This window comes from Hermetia illucens, chromosome 4 (assembly GCF_905115235.1).
Source record: "Hermetia illucens chromosome 4, iHerIll2.2.curated.20191125, whole genome shotgun sequence".
Taxonomy (NCBI): Eukaryota; Metazoa; Arthropoda; class Insecta; order Diptera; family Stratiomyidae; genus Hermetia; species Hermetia illucens.
This window is the reverse complement of record NC_051852.1, coordinates 28,057,207-28,079,929: the sequence shown is the minus strand read 5'-3', so window position 1 is coordinate 28,079,929 and position 22,723 is coordinate 28,057,207. Positions and strand designations below refer to the sequence as shown.

Genomic DNA, 22,723 nt, shown 5'->3' with positions numbered 1-22,723 from the left:
AGTAATAAAGGGGAGCGCCATGACTTGATTTAAGTTTTTCCTATTTTTTTTTGCTTCAGGCTATGCTGACACTCACCTCCGAGTTTCATTTGTTTAAAACAAAACCTTATTAAAACCGGTTTACAGTTTGACTGTCTGTCACAGTTCCTTTCGCAGAAACGATGGCCTTCAGTGATTTGAAATTTGGCAGGAAGATGGGAATTGTGAATCCTACGAATGCAGTGAGTAGTATCGTTGTACGTTGAGTTTGACGGGGGAGGTCGTCATATATACAAAAAGGGGATGTAACATTTTTTTTTCATGGAATGTAGACAAGTGGTGTAATGAAGAATCTTGAATAGTACTACAAATGTGGCATCAGTTCGGATATTTGGTAGGAGAAGAGAGGAATGCCGGAGCTGGAAAGTGATCATTTCTCCCACGGGCCCTTTCTCGGAAACTATCCAACCTAAAAATTTGAAAAAAAATCACGAAGCTGCCATTATATGACGAGTAGGCCCCAAAATACTCTTCGTACCGATCCCTGTTTTAAAGTTAATAATTATGTTACTATATTTGTTATAAATTGACTGGAAAACCCTCGCAGTTTTCAACTCAATAGCTCTGTCTTAATTTTTGGCTTTCAACGCTAAATTCTCATTTTTTTATAATGGGTTTGTCAGATGTCCCTAGTCAATCAAAAGTCAAAAATCTGAGATGAATGCATACCCAGCTGATCCTTACTTGTTTTTAACAATATACCCTTTCGTCCCTTTTGGTGTAAGTATTTAGGATTACTATACATGTTGTGGCAGCTTTGTATCATTCTCTGCATCAGGTTAAGGACTCCGATGACACTTGGGTGATACCAAACAATTTTTTTAACTGACAAAAAAGAATGAAGTTTGAAGGCTAAGCATTCAGTAAATTGTCGAGATACAGGGTCGAAGCCTTGGATTAATTGACTCTTGCTTATCTTTGTTTCAAAGATTTGTCTACGTGACAGTTTCTATGGCTTTTCCGCAGAATCCACACTATTCTTTAAATTTTAGGCTTGATTTCTAAAGAACGAGCTATAAAACTGCTCTCAATTTCCCTCAAACTTGGCTCTTTTGGTTCCATTGTTTTTAGCAGTCTTCTAACGCAACTTATAGCCGGAAGTTTCCCTAAATATTGTGTCTATAATTGGATTGCACTTAAAGATTTCTCCGTCGTTGTTCAAGAACTTGAAATCTTGACATAGCCCTCCACATGCACGTTTCATCTCAAAACCAATCTAAACAAATCAAATTCGAAGACGTTTTTCATGAAAATCAATTGTTTATAATTAATGACTAGGAAGCAAGTGAACCATGGACCATAAAACATGAATTTGTTGGTTACATGCGTTGTTCTTCTCGTTTATGACGTGCGGGAGAGTGGTGGATAAAGAAAGGAGAAATGTACGCATGTAAGCATGTGTACTCCGAGGCTCTTATGCTGATTGTCTAATATATTTTCCTTGCTGGAATACTAAGTGATCTAAAGTGGTTCGTGCAAGTGAGCAAAACAAAGCTGTTGCTAGCTCCAAATTTATGACTTTCAATGAGGCTTAAAATTTTGTGTGTTAAAATAAAATGGGCGGATTTAAGCTGAGCTGAAACGTAACTCCTTATTCTTATCTTTGATGCTCCTGAAACAAGATTTTAGTAAAAACAATAAAAATGCGTGAACATACCATTTCGAACTCTTGAACTGGACAATCTCAGCATACCGTCGTCCCATGGGTCCTTCGTGCGGGCTCAAAATTGCATCTTGTGCAATTCCTCCGTTACTAATGGCACTATTCCTATTACTGTTGCTATTATTGTTGATACCATTGGTTGTGGTACGTTCAGCTAGCGATTCATTAACGATATTTTGGAACTTCTCTCGTAAGTAGTAATCGTCACCCGACGATGAACTTGAAAGACGTTTCTTATCGTCATCCTCTGTATTATTGCCATTATTAAGATCATCCTCCTCATCTCGATTCACATAATCGCCATCCTCCACATCGTCCTGATAATCCGGACAGCCATTTGACACTGACGATGCCGTTGTCGTTGATGATGATTTAACGGAGTTTGAACTATTCACGCTAGCAATGGAATTTCTGTTGCTGACATTCTTATTTTTCAAATCCTCAACTTGGTCCTTGTGCAGGACGTTATTGATGATGTTGGCAGCAGTGGTGGATTGGTTACAGGATTTCTTGCTATCGTTATTGATGTTATTGTTGTTATTGGTTAGGGTAGATTTCAAATTGGTCATATCATTCTGGATCTGATTTGATGTGGGTGGCGATGGTGAGGGAGATGGTGAGTGGGATGATGATGAGGTTATACTTTCCGGACGATGAGGTACAATTTGTATGGATGTACGTTTACGGGGTACGTCATCTTTTTGATCCATGTTGTTTTTGAGAGTGTTCGATTGTTTGGTTATGATTACTTCGGTGGTGGAGATTGTTGTGGTTTGGCCATTTTCGACCGTTGTCATTTTCATTGCACTCACTGACTCCATTTTTTGCTTGGATTCACTTTGAAAGGATCATTATAAAAAACATTTCACAAAAATTTATGATTGTCATTTGTAATTATTTTTCAGGTGGTTTCACATTGTTTTTTGTGTGATTTTTGTTACTTCACTGAAAAGAGATTGCGTTGGGTTTGGGTCAATATTAACGGCCAAGGTACCTTTTGAAAAATCCTGCTCTTTAAGAACTATAATACACACAAGAACAGCTATTGTTTTCCTAATCTATGTTACTGAAAATTATCGTGTACGTGCTGGTGTTCTTAATCGGTTCCCTCTTCTAATATGACTTATATTTTCCACTTCTCCCCCCCTCACACGCTGAGATCATAACAAACCTATTCTATTGCGTGCTAACTCACTTTCTTTGCATATTTTGATTAGGAAACATCGTCCTTAATGTCAATTCGATAGAACTACGAACACAATACATAGGGAATCTTGGACTCTAAAGGATCATCGATGAATGTAAACCGCTGAAGTTGAACAAGAGCACTTAGCGTGATATCAAGCGCAAAGCATTCTATCTACAAAATTGAACAAGGCGGAGACAAAACCATCCTCATAATATACCTCCCGCAACAAGGACCCTATAGAGAAGAGGCTAGAAGTTGACTTACGATAGATTGTTCAAAGGATAATATGTGTTGGGGCCCTGACCTCAGAGTGGTTTCAGATCACATCCCCATTGTAGTGAGCTAATAGTGGTTGAAGACATTATCAGGCTATCATCGACGTATATGAGGCCAGCTGCCCTATTAAGACAATCACTTCATGAAGAGGTACCCTTTGGAACAGGGATTTGACCAGAACGGGAATAGAGGTACGAAAATTCTTTAGTGGGGTGAAACAAACCGGGGACTAGCCAAAGTAAAAAAACCACACGGACGAGGTAATACAACGCGATTAGAGAAGCCAAGTGAGATGGCATTATGAAATTCTATGAAAGTATTGGGCGAACTAAAGTACTCAGTCTATAGTCAAGAATATCCTTTGTCTGTACGGAAAAGGAAGATGAGGCATTCACGGAGATTGTATCGAATGTCTCCGTCGGTTGAGTCAGATATGTCGGAGATTTTATGAGAATGATCGATAGTTGTTTTTCTTAAAAGGCGGCACTTTCGACCCCCGCACTCCCCACCTTTCCAACAAATGTCAAAACTAAGAACGGCTTCGGAAAGTACTAACCGAGACCTTTCATTTGATACCCCACATGACTATATTTGATGAAAAAAAAATTTACACCCCCTTTTGCATGTATGGAAACCCCCTCTTAAATTCGACGTAAGAGGATATAACTTACTGTATGTGTGAGCCTTCACAGTTCCCACCTTTCCACCAAATTTGGTGTCAATCACTATAACCATCTCCGAGAAAAATGCATGTGACGGATAAATAGACAGACAGAGGGGGGTTGCCAGATCTCCCATCAGGCGCGACCCCAGTTGGCAGATAGGGGCATACCTATTGATGTGTAAATATGTATTCATGCACTTTCTTTTCTGACTGAGTCTGGGCTAGTGTTTGCTCATGCCTGGCGCGTGGACCAAAATGGCTATGGGAAAGATACCCAGAACATAAACCAACCATGGAAGACGGTGGTGCACAACGTGGCCATCTTGGCAAGTAATTTGGATCTGAAGAAGGAGGTGTTGAACCGAAGTACGACCTTACCGAGAACACCGGTAATAAAACCGAACAAAAATGAACTGAAGGCAGATCGTTGGACGACAAAAACTGTGATAACACCCACCGCATATGTTCAAGATGCGCAACAGAAAGAGATCGACTATGAGATCTCCACCAATGTCAAAGACAACAAAGGATAAGGTACAGGCAAGGTGAATAAAAGCCAAAATTGAAGCAGCGTATAAAAGGGCCCTGCTCCAGAGGAGTTACTCTTCACCCAGCTTGGGGCAGAAAGAGTTGAACTGTTCGAGTTTATCAAGGGCAAGCACAACATACACCAAGCCATAAAAAATATGGTGAGGGCTATTAGAGTCGGCGAAATAAACGAGTACGTGAAAAAGAGGGGGATCATCGAAATAATGAGCAGGCGCCTAAGAGAAAAAAGGCGGACAGGACATTCTGAAAACTAGCACCAACAGTTCAGAAGAAGGAAAGCGTACAGCGAATGTAGGAAAGTCGACCAGCGTTGCGAAGCCTAAGACGAACAAATATGACGGATGGACTAAAGTTACCAGCAAGAAAGCGAAAGGAAAAGCAAAAGTGCGAACTCGTCCAGATGCGATTGTTATCTCCAGTAAGGGTAATCTGTCCTACGCGGAGATACTTAAAAAGGTCAAAGCTGATCCCTACCTAAAAGATCTGAGCGGAAATGTGAACAGAATCCGAAGAACTTAGATAGGGGATCTCAATTTCAAGCTGAAAAGATCCAGCGTAGGCAAAACTGATAACTTTCGCACTCAAGTCAAAAACTCACTTGGGGAGAATGCCGTAGTGCGTGCCCAAAAACATGACATCGATATACAATGTAGGGATCTCCATGCAGTGACATCGAAAGGAGAAACTTGTACTGCTCTGAAGGAGCCATTCAAGTTGGAAGAAATTTCCGAGGAGTCTGTTGTGGGCTTACGAAAAGCCTATGGTAGTGCTCAAACGGCCACAATATTAGCACCAGCGGATGCTATTGGCTGCCGGACAAGTTCGGATTGGATGGGTTCTCTGCCGTGGAAGAGAACAAACTTCACTAAAGAGGTGCTTTAAATGCGTCATGTTTCGGCACTTCGCGAAGGTATGCACCAGCAGCATTGATCGATCCGATCGATGTAGAAGGTGTGGGGAGAAAGGCCGTATTGCCAGAGAGTGTAATAAGGACCCCAAATGCCTATTATGCAACGGAAGAAAGAGACAGGATAACCGGCATATTGCGGGAAGTGGTAAATGTCTGGAATTTAGAAAGGCGCTCACTGCAATGAGAAAATCATTATCATCTTCATCATCAACGGCGCAACAACCGGTATCCGGTCTAGGCCTGCCTTAATAAGGAACTCCAGACATCCCGGTTTTGCGCCGAGGCCCACCAATTCGATATCCCTAAAAGCTGCCTGGCGTTCTGACTTACGCCATCGCTCCATCTATTGAGCCGGATTTTATCCACAACCGGACGGCCATGATATCACTCGTAGATTTCGTCATTGTGTAGGCTACGGAATCGACCATCCTCATATAGGGGGCCAAAAATTCTTCGGAGGATTCTTCTCTCGAACGCGGCCAAGAGTTCGCAATTTTTCTTGCTAAGAACCCAAGTTTCCGAGGAAAACATGAGGACTGGCAAGATCATAGTCTTGTACAGTAAGAGCTTTGACCCTATGGTGAGACGTTTCGAGCGGAAAAGTCTTTGTAAGCTGAAACGGGCTCTGTTGGCTGACAACAACTGTGCGCGGATTTCATCATCATAGCTGTTATCGGTTGTGATTTTCGACCCTAGATAGGAGAAATTGTCAACGGTCTCAAAGTTGTATTCTCGTATCCTTATTCTTCTTCGTGTTTGACCAGTGCGATTTGTTGTTGGTTGTTGGTTGTTGGTTGATTCGTCTTCGGTGCTGACGTTGAGAAAATCAGGTTTATTTAAATAAACCTCAATCATAGCCGGGGCACTGAGGATTTTCTTGAGCAGGCCACATTTGAATCTGAGATGGAAATTGCCATCATAAGTGAACCGTATAAAAACCGTCACCGTGGCATATAGGTCACAGATTCGATTGGTCGAGCGGCGATATGGGCTTGCGGTCGACAGGCCATACAATGTACTGCAAGTTAGGCAGCCAGTGGCTTTGTGGGCAAAAATAAGTGATGTATATGTATGGTATACAGCTGCCACGCCCAACCAAGTTTTACACTGTCTGAATTCGAGGAAATGCTTGATAATCTTGTTCACGACGCAAAGGGACGAAGTCCGAAAGTGATTGCTGGTGATTTCAATGCTTGGGCCCGTGAGTGGGGTAGCGGAGAATCAAATGCTAGGGGGCGCAGTTTATTAGAAGCTTTTGCGCAGATGGACATGGTCTTGGCTAACGAAGGTGCTGTAAATACCTTTCAGAAAGGGGGGTCAGGCTCGGTTGTAGACCTGACCTTTGTCAGCCCTGCGCTGGCACGTGGTATGTTCTGGTGCGTCAGCGAACGCTACACACACAGCGATCACCAGGTAATCTTCCTTGAGACATGTGTCGAGCAAAGAGCTATCACGGCCAAAATCGAAAAAGATTTCAGGCTGGTCTGCAAAAGCTTTGGATGAGCAGACCTTCATATAGGTGTGGTTAGATCAACCTGGTAAAACAGGCGCCTCTACAGAAAGAGCCGTCCACTTGGCTCAATGCATCGCGAAAGCACGTGACGCGTCCATGCCAAGGAGGTATTCATTCCCCAGTAAAAGACCAAACTATTGGTGGAATGATGAACTGACCGGCTTTCGATCAGCCTGTCACCGAGCCAGAATAGCGGATTACAGTCAGAAGACAATCACGGGCAAAAAAAATTCGCCTATAAGGTAGCCCGCAAAACCCTCCAGCGCACCATCCAGCGAAGCAGGAGGAAATGCTTTGGGGAGCTCTGCTCAGAAGCGGAGGTAAACCCGCGGGGGAGTGCTTATGGAATTATGAAGGGACGATTCAGAGGCCCGCAGGTCACGTGTCCCATCCTCTTGCTGAAAATCATCCAGGGTTATTCCCCCAGCAAAAGGAGAGCACCGACACATTTCAACCACCTCTGAATTCCGCCAGCCACCAGAGACGAGCTGCTGGAGATCTGCGGTAGAATAGGAGACAATAAAACGCCGGGCCTGGACGGAGTACCGAATAAGGCCCTTGAGTTTGCCGTGAAATCCGCGCCGAACATGTTCGCTGAGTTGTTCGAAGCGTGCATGTCCGAGCAAATATTGCGTGGTGGTGACCCCGAATGCGAGAAATGCATTCAATTCGGCCAATTGGAAGCTAATACGGGAATCTCAGGCGATCTTGCAGCTAAAGTCAACAGATATTTAAAAGAACGGAAGCCTTGGTATGACACTGATGACGGACTCCAGGAGGGCGTTGTCTCTGCGGGAGTCCCACAGAACTCCGTACTGGGCCCACTGCTGTGGAGCATCATGTACAACGATGACTTAATCTTCCCCACAGTGGTGTGTCACGCCAACGATATGGCGCTGGTTGTAGTCGCATAGGATCTCGAAGATGCTGATTTATACTCATGCAAATCGATTAGTGCTGTTAAGGGTTGGCTAGAGAGTTATGACAAAGCATCTACTGCAAGTGTGGCCCTGGCAAGGATGATGCCGAACATGGGAGGGCCACGGCATACTTCCATATAGCTAGGGTAGTGAGTTCGATCCTGCTCTATGCAGCTCCAGTTTGGGGAAAGGTATTGCAGGTTACATTTAATGCTAACAAACTGAGTGCAGTCTACAGAAGAACAGCCCTAAAGGTGTGCTCGGCATTCAGGACTGTTTCAGATGATGCAGTATTCGCCATTCGTCGGGAATGATGTCCATTGACATCTTGGCAGATGAGCTGACGAACATATACAATCCGAAGTCTATCTCTCGTTTATCACAGACGAAGAACCCCGCAAGGAGGAGTTCTCTAAATAGAGAGAGCATTGGGAACGCTCTGGAAAGAGTCGGTGGACACACAGGCTAATCCCTGCCATCAAAAAGTGGTTGGAGAGACGGCACGGTGAGATCGATTATAATCTTACCCAGTTTCTCATGGGGAATGGAGGATATCGCCAATACTTATTTAGGGTTAAACTAGATACCTCACCCGATTGTCCGAACTGCAATGCAAGTCAAAACAAAAAAGACAGACCGACAGATGGACAGGCAGACAGTAAACCGATTTTAATAAGGTTTTGTTTTACGCAAAACCTTGAAAAGAGCAGCGGCAATGGGAGTGAGAAAAATATATAGAAAAGTAATGTTTTCGTAGGTCATAAAGTTCGAATTAGATAGCCATGCAATAACCCTCTATAATAGATTAAAAGCATTACGACACCCTTACTCGTTTCGACTTTTCGGGACGAGGAATGAGCAAAAACTCATTGATAGTAAAGTCGGAAAATAAAATAATGGACGGAGATACGCGATAATAGTTTCAACTCTTCAACTACACTTCATGCAGGCAGATGAATCACTTTAATTGATTCCAAGGAGAAATTCCAAATTTTGAAGATATTTCCTAACCAACCGTCAATACTATGAATTCCGTTCGAACTCTTTGAATTTATTGATCGAAATGCAGATCATAAAATTTAATTAATCTAACCTACTCAGTAAATTGGGAAACTTAATCCGTGAAGACAAATCCACAAATGATCTTTTACTAATCAACTCTATTGATCACTTTTGCAGTCACTTGAACGTACAAAGGTGTCCGTTACAAATAACACTATGACATTCAAATCAAACACTAAATGCAATTTTAGATACCCTCAAAACTTCAAGATACTCGAAGCTGATCCACATGAGTCGGACTGCAGAGAAAATCAGAGCCAAACCTTATAGAGCTATAGCTATATGAACGTATAGATACTTGTATCTTATTTCACATAAAGCGGTAAAATCATGGCAAAAACTAGTTTCAGTTTCATAATAATTAATTGTTTGCCTACATCCTATGAGAGATTTATTTAAATGTTACTTGTATTTGTGTATTTAATCTCTGACTGGTATTAAATTTAATGCTTTTCCTCGACTCTTTGTTTTTATCTTTTCTGTGCCTGTTCATCTAGATCTGTGTTGAATATTTCCCTTAATAATTTATTATGCAGCACAATAAGCGACAAAATGGCCTCAAGTCCAAGCCCAGTTCGATCATAAATTATTGCATGGTATACGCAGGTTTTGAAAAGGTGATCGTGCCATGACTGAAAAATCCATCTGTGTTTAGCCTGAGATATGTTATGGTGTAGAAGATTAGATACTCGGATAGGTGTACGAGTGTATAAAGTGATCGTAGGTCGTTGGTCTTAGATTGCGATTGTATTAATCAAATGCCACGAGATTTTAATATTCACTTGATTTTCATGTATTTTGCTTAAGATTTACTTTGATTTGCTGCAATTGGTGAGTTTTGTGTAAGACAGGTACAATGAGGTATGGTTAGTACCTGACAATCTTGTTAGGGCGTTATGTAATCAAATCTTCCCTTTGATTGATGCAGGCATATTATCTTTCACCACAAACTGCAAAAAAACCTGACTTGCAACAACGAAGATCAGGCGAACGTGCAACATCATCGCGAAATGGTATCCACATTGCTTAGTCATCCCAGATACAGTGAACCAGCAAGATACACACCTAATTAATTTTTCTAGTTGAAATAGTTTCACTTGTTACATTTTATATTGAGTTGATGATCGTTACATTCCACATCGAAGAGATACAAAGTCAGATCAAAGATCTCAATATATATGGGAGTATGATGTGATTGGGTAGTAATTTTTATTACTCGGTGCAATTACTTTGATCATAAGGTACATTAGATATTGCACTCATATGAGCCACACCGCACTTATCACACATGGATGTAACGTGTATAATTCGCAATATCAGGCCAGCACTTTCTGCAACATACTCGTCGTATGTGTGTTTGAAATTATTACATTTTACTGTCAGGTGATCGGTTGGGAAAGTTTACAAATAAAAAATTCAATTACGGATAGATATAAGTTAATTACACCAACTCAACAGCAACAGCAGAAATGTTACTTACAACAAGTTGGCGTTGAGATTGAGGAAAAACTTTCCTTCCGTATGTGATGATCGTTAAATGATTATTTACTGTGATAGACGCTTGGATGGATGGGCGGGAGATGCCACACAAAGAAACGGTTTGTAATACAGAAGATGATGATGCTGTGGCATGCTTTCGTATGCATAGATTCGTTTTTCACTTTTGATTCAGAAGTTTATTTGAATTGATTGAGAAAACTAGTAGAGCTAAAAAGGAAAATAAATTGTATAATTGGAAGAGGATTAGTAAAATTTGAATGATTTGTTCGTAGAGATCTTCGATAAATAGTTTGTTTTGATGAGCCTATTGATAGTATAGAGTGGGTCCAATGAAAGCGGAGTTGCTTCGAATTGAGGTGAATGAAGAGTTGGAAATATAATACAGCTCGTTTTCATAGTATCCAAGTTCACATTAATGACCAAATTTGATGTGGATAATTATTCGGTTTCTCTTTTTAGCTACAATTGATGTTAAAGGTTAATATTCAGCCAACTTTCAATGATCCCCTAGCATAGGTGGAATCTTCTTTTTCATCAGCTTTTGTCCCGTTGACAAGCGGGGGCGGCTTGTCATGATCGGTTTCGCCTGATCTGGATGCAATCTCGAGGCTTTCAAATCCCTATCCAGCGTATTCAGCCTTATGATTGTTTACCATTGACTTCGATGTTCAATCCAATCTTGGCAAGTGAATTCTCGTTAGCGCCAATTACGTGACCATACCGTCGCAAACGCCTTTCTTGCAGTTTTTTCACGATCGATGCAACCCCATATCGATCGGCGATATCTTCATTTCGGATGTGATTAAAACATGTCACGTCACTAGTCCAACGCAACATCTTCGTCTCCATTAGCGCAAGGCGCCGTTTATTGTCTTTTATAATCGGCCAACACTCAGAACCATAGAGATCGATAGGACGGACGACATTGCGGTAAATTTTAGATTTGAGACGTTCGTTGATACGTCGATCACAAACAAACCAATTGTGGAACGCCACTTCATCCAGGTTGCGTTAATGCGTGAAGTAACTTTAAAGCGCAGTTCTCCATTGGCTAATAGCGTTGACGTAAGGTATTTGAGTAGCTCAGTTCTGGGCAGGTTGGTCTGTCGTCAAAAAAGATTCTATCTAAGACCGTGTTCCATGAGGCGCTCATTCCATTTTTGGAAAAGTTGCTCGAGATCAGTTTTGCTATTAGACGCTAGGAAAACATCATCTGCAGTGTATAAGGGGTTGGACGTTGTACGGTGGTGGTGTCCATAACAACAAGAGGGATGGTGAGAAGGGGCTTTCTTGATGAACACCAACAGAGACACGAAGTGGTTTTGATACACTCGCTACACTTCCAACTTTACTTTTCGGATCGTGATAGAGCAATTGAACCTAGCACATGAGTTCTCCTGGCACTAAGTGGTGTTGTAGAGCATACCAGATAAGTTCGTGTGGCACACGGTCAAATGCTTTCTCCAGATCCAGAAATGAAATGTAAAGAGGACGATACCTCTCACTGTGTTTCTCCATGAGTAATCGCGCAGCGTATATTGTATCAGTAGTTCCGCAGTTCTTGACAAATCCGGCTTGATTCACGGTTATTTCAACGATTTCGCGAATACGGTTGTCAAGAATGCGTTCAAAAATCTTCATGGTATGGGAAAGTAACCGGATCAGACGGTAATTTGAACATTCTGCTGGACTACCTTTCTTTTTCCATATTGGAACTGTGGTACTTTCTCACCAGTCAGATGGTGTTCTACCTTCCTGAATAACCCAATTAAAGAATTCACTGAGCCGCAGTGTTGAGTCCCAGCTCTTCGCTTTCTAGAGCTCAGATGCAATGTCGTCAGGCCCTGTGGGCATTCCTCAATTTCGTCCGATTTATTGCCCCCTCGACTTGCGGAAGTGAAGGATAAGCAAATGCTTCAATTCTCTAAGTGTTTTCTCCATCTATCCGTCGTGGCTCGACGGTTGATAAGCAAAGTACCGGTCATATCATTAACGCAACAGAAGTGTTCGATATCCTGTCTGCCTTCGTTTCGGATTTTCATAAGTCGATATAGATTTCTCTCGCCATCCCGAGTGTCCAGTTTATCGTAAAGGTTTTTGTAATGCTCGGGTGACAGCAATCGCTTTCTTTGCTTCCCGGTTGGCATTCTTATAAACTTGCCATACTCAAAGTCTGCTCTTGAACTGAACAACTTATTTCGTTATAGTCGACAGTTTGATAGCCGAACTGATTAAGGTTTAGAGCCACTTGGATTTCGTGTCCCGGGTTCGAATCTTGACTGTGTCATGGACGCTTGTGTTTAAGTTTTGTTTGTGGATTTGTCACTTGTTAATGAAACTCCAGGACAATCTTATAGAAACAAGGGAATAAAAAATGGAATCTGTGTGGGTGCTCTATGCTTCATAAAAGAGAGTTCTTTCATATTTATTATTTTTTCCATATCACCAACCAATCAATTGAAATCTCCGCCTAGAACCAAAACTGGGGAGGATACATACTGCTACAAGACTGCAAGAACCTCGCGCCATCATTCTAATAATTTTGGTGATGCGTTCGCTATAATTAGAATCGAAGGCATATACCAATATCACAACCGAAAATTTCTTGATTGGAACAGATGTCAAAATGTTCTCAGCAGATACACCAATACTGAAACAGGTTCCAAAATATACACCCCATCTGATCTCTCTACAGCACTCAGAAACCTTATAATTCCGAATTTGAGTCTTTCTATCGTTTAACCCGCTTTTCAACCGAGGATTCATGTCACATTTTCTACCAAAAAGAGGTAATTTAGATTATGACTACAGACTTTCTCTGATCTCCTTACAATCTTTTGGTTCTGAGATACAACATTTCTGTGAATTTCTCCAATTTTTAGTTTTGGATTCCTTCCTTTAGCGTTTTACCATCGTGGGTCTGATTCAGTATTGTTTTACCTTCCTTCGTAACTCATGAAATTAACACCTTATCAAGACGCTCCATAGGTTTCCTTTTCAATTTCTGATTTTTCTTGGATGCCCTGAGCCACGTAATGATAACTAGGCGGAGACCGACTCACGCGCGAGGTTTTGTATGAACTTTTATAAGCTTGATTTACCCCGCGTAGAGTGAAAGAAGTCAAAAAGCCTTTCATCTTTTTAGTTTTTTTTCTAGTTGTCACAATCTCCGCAGATGCCAGATTTTACCAAATACTAGCACCAAATGCCAAACATTTAGGCTCAGACGATCGTACCTACTTAAAAGATATATAGGGGATCTGGTGGTGGTGACTGGTTCTACGTCAGTGGGAGAATTCTTCGAGAACTCTTTTCTGCATGGTTTGAACCAGGCTATATGAACTCCCAGAACATCAAGGGAAGCCGTCAGAGATATTATGGGAACTGCAAGTATCCTCTCGAGATGCCATTTTTTGATTGTCCGAGCGAATGACTCTTAGTCCACCTTCTTTTGGAGGTATTTTCGTTCAATGATGCTTTTGTGTAAGAGAGTAGCGAGTCGACTTGCCGGTGATGCTGCGCCGCAACATTAATTTCTGCACTCGATCCAGACCAGAATCTCTCCATTTCTTCGAGCTGTATATGGCCCGTCAAACCTTCTCTTCGGTAACATCCGAAAAATTAATGCAGAGTATAGTGGCATGACGGTTGCCTCCGGATGCAGTCTATTCAGCATGATCTGCAGGTAACCCCCTAATTCTACCCCACTACTCTATTGCTTCTCTTATCGAAAACTACAGTGTCTGGACGCTCTGTTGGGATTCATTGAGAAGTCTGAAAAAAACTCTGCTGGTTTCTCGCATACGTTGCATTCTGAACACGTCCGGAGTGATTTTCGCCATACCGTCGTAACCGACTGCATAAGACAGAAAGTTTCTCCTTTCGTGTGTCCAGAATTTCGACTATGGGTGTCTCACTGGGAGTGGCATAGTCCCTGAAAACCTGCTGCACTTTGTTCTTCACCCGTCTGCCGGCATTGCCAGTGCTGATTTGAATCAGCCTAGCAATGTCCTGCCTTAGAGAGTTCCGCCGACTTTCCAGAAGAATCTTCCATGTTGGATCTTTTCGTCACTCAAACTAATAACACGAAAGCGATTTTCTGAAAGCGACAATCTGATAGCCGCAATTGCACCACAATACACAAGTGATTGTAGTTACAGAAGTGACATATCAACGCGCAGCCAAGATGCAATCTCATCATTCATTTGAAATAGAATTCTCGGAGTTGTTGGAGATACATAGAGCCTGGAAATACTTGCTCTATGCAAGGGATCTATTTCCGAGAATTATATACACACTCTTTGGAATTCGTCCCGAACCTCAGCGGAAACTTCAGCTGGTCGGGGGAGAAGAGTGCTTCGGCCAGTACTGAAACTGTTGCCTGCAATGCAGCATGGTATTGTTTATGCCGCCGACTCTCGATCACCAGTTTTCGCGATGACGTCAAGTCGAACACGCTTACTGATTATAACCTGAATTGGGTCGCTGCGAGTAATATAGCGATACTGGTCTGCTACTTGCCGCACATTCACGTACGCGAATTGCGGGACACGCTCGACGAATTTCTCGTGCATTTAGGGGCGATAAGATGTTAGCCCCCGCCGTTATTTCGTAGTAGGAGCGAATGATGAAGAGGTTCACTTCTTCAGTTCACTTCATCCACCGCTTACGCGAATCTACTGAAGTGATCGCCACCGATTTTGGCGAAACAACTGCAGCAAGCGGAGCAATGCTCCTGGTCGGCGTGGCGCTTAGACATCGCCACGAATAGCGATTTCGACGCTGTGCTGTCCATTACGGGAGCCTGACCCATCTTTTTATAAAAGATTATTTCATCCCGAAAATGACAAGTTGAAATCCGAATACGAATACGTTCTAACTAAAGTTATCTATCAACCATGGCAAGAATATGTTAGCTAATGGTAAAATTGTCAGATAGCAGCTCATGGTCCCAGAATAAACAGACTATCAATTTATGAAATTACTTTAATCACTTTCACTGAAGTATTTGCTGCAAATCTGTGAAAATGACGGTAGCAAGTTTAAAACACATTCTAACCTACTGCTGAGCAACCTATTGGAGGCTTCTTAACCGTGTCACATCCAGTGAAGTTTGAATTCTTGTGGATGAAATGTCTAGTCACCGTAAAATGCCCTAGACTGCACCCCCAAACAGAATAGAAGAAGAAGAGAAGAGGATGGAAGGGGGTAATGACCGTTAAGATTACAAGGAACTGCACCCGTTTCGAATGTCCTAATTGGAGGGGTATCTTGTGTGCTTGTTGCCATCACAAAGATCTTCTTCTTAGACTTTGTCCCATTTAGAAGCGGGGTTGGCTCGTCTTGATCGTTATTTCGGCAGGCCTTTCAGTCGTTTGCCATTGACTTCAACGTTCAGATCAACCTTGGTAATTAAGTCCTCGTTAGCGCAAATTCCGTGATCATACCATCGAAACACATGTGCTCCCACAATCGGTGCAACCCCATGTCGATCGTGGATACCTTCATTTTGGATGTGATCAGGGCGTGTTACGCTACTGCTCCAACTCAATATTTTCGTCTCCATTACTGCGAGGAGCCGATCATTGTCTTTTATAGTTAGCGGTCAGAAACATAGAAGGTGACAGGACGGACGACGATGAAACTGCGGTAAGTTTTGGATTTGAAACCTTTGCGTTGATACGTCGATTACAAAAAACGCCGGCCGGTGGAACGCCAATTTGGATGAATTGGTTGCGGTAATGCATGAAATAATCTCATAACGCAGTTCTCCGTTGCCTGATAGCATTGCACTGAGGTATTTAAATTGCTCAGTTGTGGGCAGGTAACTCAGCGCACGAGTTCTTCTGCTACCAGATGTTGCCACAGAAAATACCAGATGAGTTCTTGTGACACACGGTCAAACATTTTTTTATACATTTTTTAGATTCTGAAAAACTGTCATAGAATACCATGATGGGCGCAAGAGCAGTACTGGATATTATCAAAGCTTTTTCTATAATTGATAAAATAGTGGTAATAATGATTTTAGAACGAATTGCGATAATTTCCAAGAAACACTGTACCATGGTGTTGTTGAATAGCAAAAGTACGTTTTATTGGCCTATTGGAAAAATTATAGGGCCAGGACTTTGACTAATAGCACTGTTCCTGATCATTGGTTTAAACTTTTTGAAAGAATCTTGAAACATTGGGAGGCCGCAGGAGTATGTAACTTCAAATTGTTTAAAGTTTGTTTTAATGATGTTGCCTATAAAATATGATGCGATTAGCTCTTCATATTTTCTTGGAAAGAAAGGAGCCCATTTCCCCAAACTTGTTTAACGAGCCACGCAAATACGAATTGTTCCCTACAATCACCTCAAAATAACCCGTATAATCGAACAAGAAAATTTAGAATAATAGGTAAACCATGCGGTAATATCATCGACAATAACAGAGCAGAAGGAGTTGTTTAGAATTTTTCAGGGCTAACTCTCAATCCAGACTGAGAAGGTAAATCTCTTGCTGGAAAGGTAAAACTTCGCGGGGAGGAACACGGGCGGGGTCAGTATGTTAGAAGAAGGGAGAAGATTTTGAAAGTGTGTATTGACCAAGAAGTAGCAATCCCAACTGCCTATAAAGGCAGAATCTGCTTCACGTTTAGCGATGCGGCCTGCTAACACAATGCAAAATTTTCAGGTTTATACCTCGAATAAAATACTCTGAGTTCACTGGCTAATTTATTGCATAGAAGCAAGTCGCTTGGGAGAAATCGTGCAAACAGCCTTGGCCATAATAGATAAACAAGTCGGGAAACCGGAAGCAGGTACGAAAGGTTTTGTGTATTTCTTTTATAAAGAGATTTGAGTGTGCGTTTGTTGCATTAGCATGTAGTCCGTAAAATATGCAGATATTATGTGAAAATATCCACTTTCAAGTGATATTGACATTCATAGTCTTGAATTTGCAGAGGAGCGACAGCTTTGACCTAGTATAATAGTTAGTAATAGTGCGATTGTCACCAAATTTGGCAGGATCATGCTCTATGCTACCTACATTGCTGTGAAATTTTGTGATTCTAGGGTGAACTTAAGGGGGGTTTTCCTGCCAATTACAGAAAATTATAGTAATGTACTATTATTAACTTTATTTTATTATTTATTTATATTATTTATTTGTAGGGTATTTCGGAGCCTAGACACCATATAGTGGCAGCCCCCTGATTTTTTTCAGATTTTTCGGTTGGGTAGTTTCTGAGAATGGGTTCGTTAAAGAAATGATCACTTTCAGCCCCCCGCACTCCGCACCTTTTCAACAAATGTCAAAACTAAGACCGGCTTCGAAAAGTACTAACCGAGACCTTTAATTTGATACTCCACATGACTATATTTGATGGAAAAAAAATTTACACCCCCCTTTTGCATGTATGGGGACCCCCTAAATCTCAACGTAGAAGGATATCACTCACTGCATGTCTGGGCGTTCACAGTTCCCACCTTCTCACCAAATTTCGTATCAATCGGTATAGCAGTTTCTGAGAAAAGGGCGTGTGGCAGACAAACAGACAGGCAGACATTGAACCGATTTTGTGTCACCCGAAGCTTAATGTATTATATTATATAATATTGAGCGAAATGATATGTTCTATATTATCATATCCTTTTGGTTCAGCTAAATGTAAGAGGCGTTTTGATTTGAAACGCGGCAAAGGCAGGAACTGTATACGAGAAGCTAGAAACGAGAATGGATCATCTCGCATAATTACAAATTGATTAAATGAGGTTTCTAGTAATCGTGAAACAAAGATTGTTGTAAAGCCCAGAGAGAAAAGAGGTTCAATTTATTAATTTTTGGGTAGGAGGTATAAATGGTGTTCCTTTTAGAATTCTCTTCACTGGGTGACATAATGACGCGTTTAGTTCGAGGTGTGGCGATTTCCAAGGAGAATTGTGTCAACTCAATACTGAGAAAATGAAGGGATCCTTTTCTGAAACAGCTGCCACTAAATACTGGTCGACACTGATTCAGAGTTATCTCTGCGGAAGATACTTTTGTGCGGTAGGTAGCACGAGACTTTAGGAGTGTTACTTTTGGAAGAGTCACACTAGGTTGGGTTTCTGGATCCTTTCCATGCCAGTTGAAACGCTAATAATCTGCTAATTGGTTGTTCTTCTTACGAAACTAACGAGACAGTACCACTAGTTGATCTGACTTTGAGGAACCTACACTGCCGACCTGAGAGGACTACTTGACGGTTAAAAATTAGGATCTACTATAAATTGCCCGCTCCAACATTTTTGGTCAATGTGTCTAAGAGGCATAGGGACCTAACATTGTTTAATTGATTTTATCAGGGTTCGTATTCCGGCTTGTAGTTACGCCATAAGTTCAAAACTATCAGACGGAATTAGTTGAAGAACAGCGAAACTGTATATAGTGTACGGAATACTCAGGAGCTTTCACTTCGGTAGTAGGTAGGTAGAAAATTCAGGCCTGGGGTGGAAATGATGCGGGACCGTCCAACGTTGCAAAATCAATCAAATTGTCTTCAATCTGGGTTCTTCGAGAGCTGGGATTTTTTTTTCGCGGGGAGAATCACATGTTTCCCCTCCCCATTCACGTCGGACCTGATGTCAGGATAAAAGATCATCACCCTGACAACGTTATCAGTAGAGGGTTTACTTTGCAATTTCGCGGACTAAGCTCCAACCTCGTCAACAGTGTGTAGTATCTGTGGTTTTGCGACATGAGCAGTATTTCACCCGCCTTTTCCGGCGACAATTTCACTAGAGAGCGCATTTAAGAATATGCAACACTTCCTCGTTTTCTCCCGCTTTAACACCCTTTAGCTTTCCCAATATATTCCTTTCTTGACGAATTCCCATCACGTCATTCATATATGTACACCAATTAAAATGATTAATTTTATTTACTTGAAAAAAAAAATAATAAGGCCTAAAATCCATTCCCATAAAAAAAATTCAATTTGTACGTAATAACACTTCCCTAATATGCTTGCACATAAACTTGCCCATCTTACATACTATTGGATGTAAGCATAACGTTTTGCTCCAACTCGGGCAAATGGAGTTGCATTTAGCAATCCGGATATTTTAGGTAATTTTTGTTTTTGCTGCGCCGACTTTGATATTCAAGCTAAAAGCTAGAATTAGCGAGACCTGTACTGGCTGATGAAGTTGGAAAAGTAATCAACTGAACTCGGCGGGGACATCGTTCTTGTCCTTGGGAGGATGAGGAGTCGGTTGAAAGTCATTTTGGCGCTGGAAGAGGAGTCCTGGGATATTAATTTGTCGGGTCGATTTGGTGGGCGTAAATTATTAATTAATCTTGAGGGGTATCCTCCAATATGATGGTCTGAATATACCAAGGCAGGGAGGGAAATTCAAAGGTCGTGCCTCATAGCACATCTGAGGCAGGGGAGGCATCGATTGAGGGTGCGATCCGTCGTGCATCTTTCCTCCCAATCGCGGCACTCGGGTCCGGAGTTTTACCGCTTCACCCACGCGTTCGACCCGTTAATATTTGTTTTGTTCCATTTCCCGTTTAGCACGCGTGCTAAATGGTTAAGTGCACACGAAGTCTCGTGTTGGTTTGATTTTTAGGATCCGGTTCGAACCCATGCTTCGGATAAAGTACACGTGAAGTATTGGTAAATGACATGTGAGGAGTCAAAGTGTTCAAAGGACCCCCACATTTCCGAATCTGCTTAGCAGCTTCGATGAAGCTTCAGTATTTGTGACGGACCTTCACGGTCAATTATGCCAACTTTATTTTCTTTTTAGATTTTTGGGTTAGCCCTCCCCTCTTGGTTGCCAGAAATAGATTTGTATATGAAGAGGTCATGACTAAAATGTTCCTTTAGGGTCCACTACTGAGATGCCCATGAATGGTATTGTTTCGATATGTTGGAAGGATTGTGAACCTGTGGTGTGGTGTGGTGTTAGAGAAAGAGGGGAGAAAATAATTCACTTCTGTGAATATTTTGCGTCTACGTAGTTCTCCATTTAGGTCCTATGGAAAACACCTTTTTCACCTTGGTTTAAGATCCAATGAGAGTAGAATATGTGGATCATTTTCCACAAGGGTGCAAGGAGAGTAAACTCTAAGGTTGTCTATCATTTTTGCATAAATTTATTTTGAGTGAAACCAGAAGAATACGAACAAGAAAAGATCATATAACTTAAAAGTCCTAGAAAGAAACTAAAGTACCTTGGCAGGAATCGTGAACTGTGGTTGACAAGTTATGGTGCACATGGAACTGTGGCGAGCTTAAGTGAGAAAAGCGTAAAGATTTTAAATGTGTATAGGCGAGGTACTGATTGAAGTTAAAGTGAGTTCGTTTAGCCAAAGGATTGGAAGCTAGACGTTGCTGGAACCGTGTACGTGGGCATTCCCCTAGGTTATTGAACTACTATAATAGTATCTTTTTAATGTACTCAGGCAATTGTTTACTAATTTATAAGGACTAAGTGATTCAAGTCTGTTTAGCTGTTAGCAAAATCGGGCAGACTGCTTCATTACTGACTGACTTTGCACGGGCAGGGGTATAAAACAAAAGTAAAAAAAACTGTTCGATTCCCTGTTCGAAGTTTTCCTCCATGCACCTCCTCACTTCTGCCCAAGTAAATCTGTTCCTTACTTCGCTCACTTAAATCCGCATAGCATCCGCTGCAATAATTCTTTTGAAGACTTAAGCAGCCATTAAAAGACTTTAATAAGTAACTTCCTTTTTCAACTGGCTTAGCCAACTTTCCCTCCATCACAGTAAGAACACAGTTAACTAATAACGGCTTAACCATTGAAATACAAGGCAGCCATGTTTCTGCATGTAATTCAATCGATATTAATGTAATATTTGAGGAAAGGCACACAACAAAATAAGACGAAACACGAGGCGAAGCAGCATGTGTAGGAGTTGAACATTTTCTGCGTCCATCATATAGCGAAGAAACCGACAATACCAGCACTGACAACAACAAAAACAATATCTCAAAAACTGTCTTATACATATTATTTCTGAATAGATATATTTATTTCAGATTGGATTTCTTCAAGAGCCATCTCATCCAGTCCCGCGCCACCTTGGATACCACGACGATGATGATGCTGATGATGATTATATGGCGTAGCCCGGAAGTACCGCAGCCAGCACAAGGTATGGTAAGTGATTGTATTCTTCCACGTCCATTTCTCTGTAGGTTATTCTATCCCAATATGGAATTCGATTCCGTTCATCGTTTAAAGGATGGATTTATGTTTTCATTTTATTTATCTTTTTTTTTCTGCGACTTTTCGTTATGGAACGTACATTTCAAATTGAGGAGTCGAATTCCAGCTACCTTCCTGATGTGGAGGTGGACAGGGAAGCTAAGGAAAATAGATGCCAGGGAGACTGTGTCATTTCTAGATATATTTCGATTGCAATATGAATGTTCCGAAAGATTTCATAATGTTCAGATAATGTTGAAGAGGTACTTATATCTTTTGTCAGATAGTGGGCGATGGGGGATCATTAAATGCGAAGTGAATTAGGCGGTTAATGAAGTTGTTTTATGGGCATAGACAGGTAATTGGGAAATTTCATGGGGAGAGTTGTACACATGTAGGCATCGTTGGGTTCATTTTAAGGATTATGCAATAAAAATGTACAATTTCCGTTTGTTATAGTTGAAAAGAAAGTTCCGAATATACATAATATTCACACTAAATGAAAAAGAAACGAATTGATTGATTCCATGTTCATTTATGCAATTGGTGAATCTATAATAGCAACGTTTTTGTCTGGGTTCACTTTTGGAACAATGTAATATTCGCAGAGAAAGGAAAGAGATTCGGCCATGATATCTTTTTCTTACCGTGCAATTAAATGAATTTTAAGAAACAGCCTCGAAGCGAACAAGACTAGGTAAATATTAGCGACGATGAGCTAACTTCTACCAAACACGTATTAAGGGATGTAGAAAACAAGCAACTGGAAGTTCTGCCAAAGAGCGCATTATCGAACCACTACTTTGAACTCAAGAAAACCTAGTTCAGTTGCCTAAGTTGACTAAAGTAAATATTATTACGGGCTTGAAATTCACTAGATGGCGACATAACTACTCGAGGGGGAGTGCGGACGTCTCAGAAAGTCCTGGAGGGAGCTCAGGCACATTTCGGATAACCGCGAATGATCGTGCTTAGGTGTGGTTCACGCGCTATACCCCACCAAGGGGTAAATGGTCACCATATATAAAACAGACGATTCTTGATTGGCATATCCATGGGTATTTATATTAGGAACGACTTGACATCATGTCAAGAGGAATTTGGCTATCTACAACGAGCTAGTTTATGGCTGGGTTTCAGGGGAAATTTTGCTACTGGATTCTCAAAAAAGGTGATACGAAAGCCGATAATGCATTACAAACGTTATGACTCTACTTCTCTCATTGG

The 22,723-nt window shown here is 41.4% G+C and overlaps 1 protein-coding gene across 6 annotated transcripts in view; it reads right to left on the bottom strand.

The window, feature by feature from the left end:
- LOC119656197 (protein sprint) overlaps positions 1–22,723 on the bottom strand; it is a 586,096-nt gene that overhangs the window by 192,014 nt on the left and 371,359 nt on the right. For 2 of the 6 annotated variants that reach the window (XM_038062580.1, XM_038062581.1), the window contains exon 2: positions 1,697–2,647. The exons of the other annotated variants lie outside the window; for them this stretch is intronic. In XM_038062580.1, the coding sequence (XP_037918508.1) occupies positions 1,697–2,523 (827 nt within the window). In that variant the 5' untranslated portion in view covers positions 2,524–2,647. The remainder of the gene's footprint in view (positions 1–1,696; positions 2,648–22,723) is intronic. 6 annotated transcript variants of the gene reach the window in all.